The sequence below is a fragment of the Triticum dicoccoides genome, chromosome 1B (genome assembly GCF_002162155.2).
Source record: "Triticum dicoccoides isolate Atlit2015 ecotype Zavitan chromosome 1B, WEW_v2.0, whole genome shotgun sequence".
Taxonomy (NCBI): Eukaryota; Viridiplantae; Streptophyta; class Magnoliopsida; order Poales; family Poaceae; genus Triticum; species Triticum dicoccoides.
In genome coordinates this window covers 572,400,620-572,410,459 of record NC_041381.1, presented here as the reverse complement: position 1 = coordinate 572,410,459, position 9,840 = coordinate 572,400,620, and the positions used below count along the sequence as shown (strand labels likewise).

Genomic DNA, 9,840 nt, shown 5'->3' with positions numbered 1-9,840 from the left:
CTTCCCTACAGTGGTGATTCGATTTAATTTTTTTTCTGATTCATCATAAAGGAAATCTCTACATGTTGCGGTGGTTGATGGTTGTGAACTACTTTTAGCAGCAGTCTAAAAATAAGATCTATGTTCAGTAATAAGGTCAAGAGAAAATGGTTCTATAATAGTATTTTCCTACTCAAAACATACAAGCTAGAGTTGTATAGCTTATTTTGGTTTCTGTTTATGCCTGCTTGCAATAATACTTTTTGAAGCAATATTATGGAGTTGGCCCATTCCTCTGTCTCTGCAGTTCTGCATTGTTGATTGAATGAAAAAGTGCACTCATGTGCTACATCAATCTTCAACTTGCAAAATTAAATCCCTTCTCCAACATATGACTACAAATACTTTGTTTATAGGGCAATTTGTGTATATAAAAGCTGATGTTCAATGTTATATGGCAATATGGTTAATCTCCAAAACACAAATTGCAAAGCCTCTACTTTTTTTGTGAGTACTTAACCACATGTCAATTTCTTGCGAACCGCGCCCGAAAGAGATCAGTGCTCCATTAGTAAAAGACAACTTTTTAGTTATTATTAAAATCAAGACGTTTGGCATTTAGAAGCCTACTACATGTCCCGCAACAACGTGCGGGGTATTCATCTAGTTAACCTAGTGCCCAGTGCCAGTTGTTGTTTTCTGTTTGTTTTTGGTTTTCCAGAAAACTCATACCAAACAAAGTCCAAACGCGATGAAACTTTTTGACAATTTTTATTAGAACATAAGAGACCCCCTAAAGCTTCGTGGGAGGACCAAAAGACCCACGAGGCAGTGACAAGGCAACATGGCGCACCCCTGGGGGTATGGAGGGGGTTGTTGCCTTGTGGGCACCTCGTCACTCATTTTTTGCGTGAAATCAACGCTGGAAATTCTTATAAATAGAGAAACCCCAAAAATAAACCTAGAACTTTGAATCCGCCGCCGCAAGCCTATGTTTCGAAGAGATCCCATCTGGAGGCCTTTTCTTGCACCCTGCCAGAGGGGGAACCATCACCAGAGGCCATCTTCATCATCCCGGCGGTCTCCATGACGAGGAGGGAGTAGTTCACCCTCGGGGCTGAGGGTATGTACCAGTTTCTATGTGTTTGATCTCTCTCTTTCTCTCTCTCTCTCTCTCTCTCTCTCTCTCTCTCTCTCTCTCTTCCCCCTCTCTCTTGTGTTCTTGATTTGGCATGATCTTGATGTACCACAAGCTTTGTTAATATAGTTGGATCATATGGCGTTCTTTCCTCTCTATCATGTTGTGATGAATTGAGTCTTTCCCTTTGAGGTTTCATTATTATCGAATTGAATATTTTGGATTTGATAACACTTGATATATGTCTTGCATGTGGATACCTGTGGTGACAATGGGGATTCCCGTGGTGGCAATGGGGTACCAATAACTATTGAGTTACTTGATGTATGTTTTGGTAATTAAGTTGCAGATTCCTAAGGTGACAATGGGGTAATCTAGGCACATAGGTTGATACACATTTTCGTCTTACTTTCTTCGATATAAACTTTTTGGTACTCTTTGAAGTTCTTTGTGTTGGATTGAACATTATGAATCTGAAATTGTTTGATGCATATTGAATAATTAACTCACGGATATTTGTGGTGACATTGAAGTATCTAGGTGACATTAGAGTTGATTGATGTGTATCATATGGTGTTATTTTAGTGCCAACTCTAGGGTTGTTTACGACACTTATAGGGATGGCTCAATTGACTGATTGGAAATGATAACTTTGAGGTGGTTTGTCACCTACAATAATTTCATCTTATGTTCTCCAGTATTAATAAGAACTTTGGAGTGATTCTTTGTTGCACGCTGAGGGACGGTTATATGATAAAGTTATGTTAGCACTGTTGAGAGATTGCACTAGTGAAAGTATGAACCCTAGGCCCCGTTTTTCAAGCATTGCAACACTATTTTTACTCACTTTGTTTACACCTCACACAGATTGTCTGATCTGGAGAAAGCTAGAAATTTGAAATTTGTGTTTTGTGTCTTTGAACACTTGTCTGGGTTGAAGATAAATTTTCACAAGAGTGAAGTTTTTTGCTTGGGAGTGCAGAGGAAAAAAAGGCCTACATTGAGATCTTTACATGTAAAGAAGGGTCTCTTCCTTTGTTTACTTGGGGCTCTCTATGGATGATAGAGGATTGAGTAACACACAGTAGGCCCTAGCCGAGAGGAAAATTGAGAAAAGGATGGATGGCTGGATTGGGAACTTGCTGTCAATTGGAGATAGGATCACTTTGGTGAATTCTTGCCTTAGTAGCATTCCATTGTATATGCTCTACTTTTTGGAAGCACCAAAGGGGGTGTTGAAGAAGTGATGCTAGCAAAGCTAGGATGGTGTGGCAGGAAACACTAGAGAAGAAAAGATACCACCTAGTGAACTGGTAGACTGTTTGTATGCCTAAAAGCCATGGGCGTTTGGGCATTTTGGATCTTGAGGCCATGAATAAATGCCTTTTAATGAAGTGGTCATGGAAACTTGAGAATTCTGAAGGGCTATGGCAGGAAATAATGCAAAATAAATACCTATCTAAGAGTACTTTGGCTTCTGTGAGAGATGGTGGCTCTCATTTTTTGGCAAGGTTTGATGAAGGTCAGAGAGTTGTTTCTTAGCCTGACCAGGAGGGTAGTTGGAGATGGTGCCAAAACTCTATTTTGGGAAGATGTGTGGCCTGGGGATAAAAAGGTGGCAGAGCTATTCCCAAGGTTATACAACATTTCCTTTGATAAGATGATTACTGTGAAAAAGGCCAAAAGTTTTGGCTGGGCCAGTTTCACTTTTAGAAGGACATTGCATGATGAATATTTGAGATAATGGGAGGAATTGACAAAGCTAATGGATGAAGTGGAATTGAGTTATGAGAAAGACAAGATGCTATGGTTGCTGAATAGCAAGGATAGGTTTGTGGTGAAAGGACTATATATGTTTCTCAAATCTTATGCCCTGGTGGGTTTTAGAGGGATTTAGAAACTGAAAGTTCCCCTCAAAATTAGAGTCTTCATGTGGTTGCTTATTAAGAGAAGCATACTTACTAAGGAGAACTTGATCAAGAGGGGGTGGACTCGGAATGAAGAGTGTTATTTTTGTGGGTGAAAAGAAAACAATGATCACCTGCTGTTCAAATGTGCTTTGGCCAGGTTTGTCTGGCAGGTGGTGATGTGCGCCTTTGATCTAAAAAGAACCCCTGATGGGGTTGCTGATTTAATGGGAGATTGGATTCAGTCTTTCCCTAGGAAGTATATGAGGGTAGTCCTCATTTGGGGGGTTACTATATGCTGGGTCATATGGAAGACCAAAAATAGGGCGTATTTTGATAAGATTTACCCTGATGATCCTACCTCTGTTGTATATAAACTATGCTCTTTTCTGAAGTCTTGGAGTATATTGCAGAAAAAACCAAATAGAAACACAACTGAGATGGGTGTGGCTCGTATCAGGGAGGTGCTGCGAGAGGTGTTCTCGGGGAAGCGTGCCTGGAATCCCGTGAGGAGAAGAATAGGAGTTGGATAATGGTGATCAGGTTGCATATACATGTGTTTGGCGCGTGGATGGCCTCCTTATGGCGTTGATGGCATTTTAGATTTTGCAATGGATGTTAATTTGGTCTTGTTGTGCTTGGGTGTTCTTGTCTGGACATGTTGTGCTTCGCCTGCATGTGGTAGCGCTTGCTTAGATGTTTTCTTCTTTATTTTCGGTTAACATACTTTTGTAGCTTGTGTGGCGGTTTCTTTAATGGAAATCGACGAGGGAGGCTCGTTGTGTCAAAAAAGAAGTTGATCTTCTATTTCCCTAACCTCCTGTCTATACTTGGTTTGCAAGGACTTCTCCTTGGCATCACATAACTACACCTTAAGCTTCACTATCTGCCGTCGGATTGATCCAAAAACCGTTCGACTCCACCTTTGCATGTCGCTGGTGACCCTGCCCAATTTGCTACACACCCCACCAAGACCCGCCTGGTCCTGGTCAGCTGATTGCCACACGTCAGCAACCATGGCGTCATATAGCTCGTGCCGGGTCCATGCCTCCTCATAACTTAATCCCCTCTTCCCGCTTTTATCTCTGGTGACCTGTGTCATCATAGCATGAATAAGAAGGGCAACTTGTTCAGATTCTTCTGCCAAAAATGTGCTCGACACACGTCTCGGGAACCATTTTCAAAAAGTCGTCATTACATGTGCCTCGGTCTAGTTCGACTTGAATATTTTCCTCCCTGTCTCTTTTACCATCCTATGTAAATGGATATCCTGAGAAACACAGGTCTGCTATGCAGCCGTCGGCAAGCGATCCCTGGAGCACCCCATTTTCATAGAACTCCGGAGGTTCCCTCCTCGCCGTTCCGCTTGGAATAATACCCCATTAAAATCACCCGCGCAAAGCCTGTTCCGGTTGGAATAATACCCGGTTAAAATCACCCGCGCAAAGCCATGAAAGATCATCCTTGTTTTCTGAGATAACGGACAGCATCCCAAGTTTCCATCCTCTGTTTTCCGAAGATGCATCCCATGGCAAGCGTCCGGGGTACCTTGCGAGTTTCAAGTGTCAAAGCCGAAAGCTGCACGATGTTTCGTGTTGGGAGCAATGAATGAAGGGCATTGATCGAAGGATTTGCGTCCCGAAATATACCGCCGGGCGGGGACCGCCGAATTAGCAGAAACGCAAAACCCACGCGCGCGGCCGGCTCGCACGGCCCTTTATAGCCGGCCACCCGTCGCCGTGGCGACCCAAACGCGATGCGAGGGCAGCAGAGATAGGAGAGAGAGGGGAGAAAGAAACTGAAGCGACCGAGGTTTTGCCCCCAAATCCCACACCCCACTCACGCGCACCTCGCCGCCGCCGCCCCCGTCCCCTCCCTCCCTCCACCAAACCCTCGTCGCCGCCGCAGCGCAGCGCAGCACCGCAGTCGCCCCCCGATGGCGACCGCCGCCGGCCCCGTCGGCGGGCTGTCGGCGAAGGACGAGATTAGGGAGGTGGAGATGGAGATCATGAACCCGCCGGAGGAGGCGGCGGAGCGGGCCGGGCTGAAGAGGGCCTGGGGCTCCGCGAGCGCCGGCGCTTCTCATGGTATTGCCCCTCGATCGCCCTCTAAACGCATGCTCTACCGGTTAATGTACTTCCTGTGCTCCTAGTTTCGGTGCGTGATTGCTTTGAAGCGCTAGATCTGTGCAGGCGAGGCGCGGATGGTAAGATCCGGCGGGGAAAATGCACATCCTTTATGCGGTTGATTGATGATTGATATCCGCCAAGTTGTTTTTGCTTGTGTAGGAGAGGTGCTGGGTAGTTGATCTGGCATCAGGGGGTGTTGGAGATCTGGTAGAAGGCGAGGAATTATGCATGCAGTTTTCTAGGGTTTGCCTTGGAATGCTTGAATTGCATAACTTCACCTTTCGCGCCTGTTTTTCAACGGTAGCCGTTGGCTCTTGTTTATGTTGCTGGCATTGCCATGCTATTTTAGGTAGATGGGTTATGATGAAGTTATGTTGCTGACTATGGTTGACTTGATGACTTGTATCGGTCTATGCTTGTGACGTCATTGGTACGACTATTTGCTATACGACATGGAGCTCGAAGTGTGTATTTAAGTAGGTGAAGCAGCTCGTGCAGTATAGCAGCAACTAGATCGTAGCTCGACACAACGTTAATGTAGTAGATCAGTGAAGCAGTTTGTCGTGTTGTTTGAGGCAGTTTTTTGCCGTTTCTGTATATCCTAATAGATTACGCCACCACGTGGCTATAGCTATGTAGGGCAGTTGGTTGTGAAGTTGCGTGACGCAAGCGTAAACAATTAGTTATAAAATTCCGCCTTTCATGAAAGATTAATGGTTCTGATTCCTTGTTTTTGGTTTTTATTAAAACAAACCTGTTTTTATCGCTTTACTCAACCAACGGCCTAGCACAGCAAATGTTGAGGCAAACCCTGATGTTGCTAATTTTGTCGAAGGAACGTAGGAATATTTGGTTGACCATCAAGTCAACCGATTGGCATATATGGTGAAGTGCCTTCTTATGCTTATCTTGTGATTACTGCTGTGCTGTGATGTTAGGGAGAGGGTCAATTGTTTTTCAGTCTATTGCTCATGACAAGAGTATGCGGTTTCGCAGGCTTGCATACTGATATGCAACAGGTTTTCATGGCATGTTACGACTCATAGTCATAGGTCCATCTTGAGAATTATCTTGGTTTACATTTGATTAGCTCATCCCTCACAACCTTGTGGTTCACAAATATAAGGATGAAATGGACAAGTCCAATGGCCTTCTCATTCGTAGCAGGGAAGGCTTGTTTTCAGCCATGAGAATTGTATTAAGCGTATTGTTGTGAATATTGGAGTAGAGAAGGAAGAAAGACCTTGGTCCCCGCAGACCTTTCTATTACGGTTGGACTTCTTATAATTTCCTGGAATCTTTCCTAATTCTCTCCCTTCTAGTCTTATAATAATTACTTATCCTTTCACTTGGACTCCTTGTGTACCATTATTCTTGGCTGAATTGGGCTCCACAAATTCTAGCAGAAGCTTGTCCAAGTTGCTACTCTTGCTGTCATTGCCCATTGCCCAATACATCCATAACATGTATGTACCAAATGTTGGCCCGTATCATGCTATAAGCTATCACTAACTGGTTTGTTTGCTCCTATTATATCCTCTGATTCCAACCCTATTTACTTATCATTGGTTTTGCCATGGTAAAGCTAACACTCTATGCGGCCTTTTTTATTTGGGACCATTATATCCCATATCCCATGATCGTACCATTCTTCTATGTCCATTTGTTGTTTGCTTGAATCAATAGAGGCTTTTCAGCCTCCAGGGTTCAGTCAAACTGGAAAATAAACATTGAAATCCTGAACTTCAGAGTCAACAGTAGTTGGTTCTGGAGTCAGTCATAGGGATCTTAAATCAAATTTATTTCTTACTCCTAGGAAATCTTGCATGGAATGATTCTTGTCAGTGATTGATGTATTGTAATGGTATAAGTTAGCAGCCTGCTGGACTAAAAAAATATATCCTTTAGGTGTATGTCAGCTACGTTGTACAAGTATCGGGTTTCTGCTATTTGGAACCTGTTAACAGTTTCTTTGAGATTAAGCATTTTAATTGATTGGTGGAATATAGAATGGCTAGTACGAATAAGTTGAACATAGGTATGAATTTTGTATGAAGATCACTAAGATGAATTGGTTGTATATGTTGAAACTTGGATCTCATTATAACCATACATTTTCTAGGTTTTATTGGAGTGACTACTGCTGAAAAGAAGCCAACACTCCTGCCTCATAACAATGTCAAATATCTGAAGAAAACTGGCAGTGGCAATCTTCTACGTTCGGATATGCCAGATACTAATGCTTGGAGGTACATCTATTATTATTGCTACTTCTGTGTGCACTAGGAATTTTGAACCTTCGAACAATATTTCTATCTTTGCTGTGGTGTTTGATGGAAGACATAATGTTCTTTTATCTTACACTTCTTAAACAGTCATTTGATTCACTAATTCACTCAACACATTCACAACCTAGATTTAGTAGCTCATCTCCTGGTGGAGATCTGGGGAGCAAAACCAGAACCCCTACGAGTACCTTTAATGCTCAAGGAAAGAATTGCACTTCTCCTCATGAAAGAGAGGGTTCTGGTTTTGGTAACCTGTGGAGTCAAGAAGAAAATGCTGGTTCACTCACATCAGTTGGTTATGGGAAACATAGAGGTATGAGATTTTTATAGGATAATCTTTAATGAATATCTTGCAGCCACAAACTTTTGATTGCTCTATAAATCTAAGTACTTTTGATTGCTCCACCCCTGCTCAGGCTCTGAAGAAGGATTTGAAGCACAATGTGTATCCAACTTGAATGATCTGCACACCTATGGGCGATATAGGACCCTCATTCATTCTTATGGCGAAGATAATAGGGGGCTGGCTCATAACTCGCCCAACCTAAATATTTCAGAGAGGTCTTGCAGAACTGATAATTTATGGACTACAAAGCCTACCCCTCCTGTAAATGAGCTGGTGCAGATCTCAGTTCAAGGGAAAAACCACAAACCTAGTCTCATGGGACGCCATATTAGTTTGCCCTCTGATAGCTACTTGGATGGCAGGGGAACCTTAAGTAGATTGCATTTAGATGGAGAAAATCTGTTGCCGGATCTGAATGTGGCCAAAGCAAGCAGCCTAAGTGATTCTCATGTCTCTGATTATTGGCATCGACCATTTGACTCATCTGTTTCATTTGACTATCCCCAGTATGGTGAGAAGCGATCTGTTTATGGTGGACCAACAGAAAATCTTCCTCACAAACATCAGAAAGAACATAGTTCAAGCTTTGCCTCATACGGCTCAAACAGTATAACAGGGTTCAGAAGTCCAGGCTACAATAGCTCTGCTCATTCCTTGGGTAGCCAACCTTCTCGAGCAATTACTCACCTAGGAATGCCGTCCCCTCATCAGTTAACACCTGGTATTGAGAAATTTGGTCTCCATAAAGATGTATATTTTGACAAGGGCTGTGGTACATCTAGGCTTGGGTTACGTGCAAGCAGTTCATGCCAACCTGAGCACCTTTCCCCAATCAAGGATGACCCTTGGGTAACTTCAGTGCCTTTTGTACCTCTTGTTGAGTTTCCCAACAGTACATCACCTTCAAATAGTCCATATGACCCACTTGCTGACAGTATGGACCCTCCCAAAGTTGAAAGTGGCAATATTCTCAAGTCCTCCAACATATCCTGCAGCATTTCAAGTCAGCACACTGCTGGGAATGGTGTTATATATGGAGATATCAACAAATCATTGATTTATGCTGATAAGTTGGCAAGGAATATGTCGGCAAAAGGGTCAAATGAGTTTGCAGGCTTGGTTGCACCTGTTAAGGAACGCTCTAGTCTGGATGTCGATACTTTGGTGAAAGCTTTTGAAAGAACCAAAGATGGAGCAATTGATGAGAAAACGAGGGATTATTTCCGTATTCATTTGGCAGAACATGTGAAGGAGTTGCTGAAACCTATTTGGAAGGAAGGCAAACTGAGTAAAGATGCTCATAAACTGATAGTAAAAAAATCTGTTGACAAAGTTCTTGCTTCAGTTGATCTGCATCAAGTACCAGCTACTAAAGAATTGATAACTGATTTTATAACCATGTCTGGAACAAAGATTGAAAAGCTTGTGAAGGTAAAAAACTTGAATATGCAATTCAATGATGCACATAGCCGTTAACTTTCCTATGTTTGATTCCAGTCTATTTATTTTATGTCAGGCATATGTTGATAGGCATGGTACAAGATGAGATCCAGACTTCTAAAAGCTGAGCTCCATCACCTATATATGGGCTTTCAGCAAACACCTTTCCGATGTGATTAATCTGCAGTCCAATGTTGCTAGGCCTGATCTGCAGTCCAATGTTGCTAGGCCTGATCTGCAGTAGGTATTGAGTTGCATAACCCTGGCTGGTTTACAGGCTTAGTCAGACTATGTAGTAGTACTTTATGGTGGAGTTTTAATTTAATGTATGCCTGTTAGCTGAGAGGACATCTAGTGCAACCAATGTAGAAACCTTGCTGCATGTGTGGTTAATCTATGGACTGGTACTTAAATAGTGTTGTTGAATCTGTTTGAAGTATTCATCTTGCTTAAAGTACAGTGTCATCGTTGTTCATTTTGTTTGGTAAGTAATCATCTTGCAAGATGCAATATCTACATAACCTGTTGTGCTTGATTGGGGGAGATGGAAGGAGCAACAATTTGTTGTGGAACAGAAAAGCACAGGAGATGTGTGCCAAAAAAAACAAGGAGG

General features: G+C 42.7%; 1 protein-coding gene across 7 annotated transcripts in view; it reads left to right on the top strand.

The window, feature by feature from the left end:
* Nucleotides 1-4,790: 4,790 nt before the first annotated feature.
* The window catches only part of LOC119348838 (zinc finger CCCH domain-containing protein 36-like), a 12,241-nt gene continuing 7,191 nt past the window's right edge, over nt 4,791-9,840 (top strand). For 5 of the 7 annotated variants that reach the window (XR_005169134.1, XR_005169131.1, XR_005169130.1 and 2 more), the window contains exons 1-5: nt 4,791-5,111; nt 7,276-7,402; nt 7,570-7,754; nt 7,858-9,218; nt 9,304-9,471. Coding sequence is in view for 1 of the 7 variants with exons in the window: in XM_037616828.1 (XP_037472725.1) it covers nt 4,961-5,111; nt 7,276-7,402; nt 7,570-7,754; nt 7,858-9,218; nt 9,304-9,333 (1,854 nt within the window). In the remaining 6 variants the exon portion in view is untranslated. Of the gene's footprint in view, nt 5,112-7,275; nt 7,403-7,569; nt 7,755-7,857; nt 9,219-9,303; nt 9,703-9,840 lie in introns of those variants that run through there. The other 2 variants (XR_005169132.1, XM_037616828.1) reach the window with 2 other exon arrangements.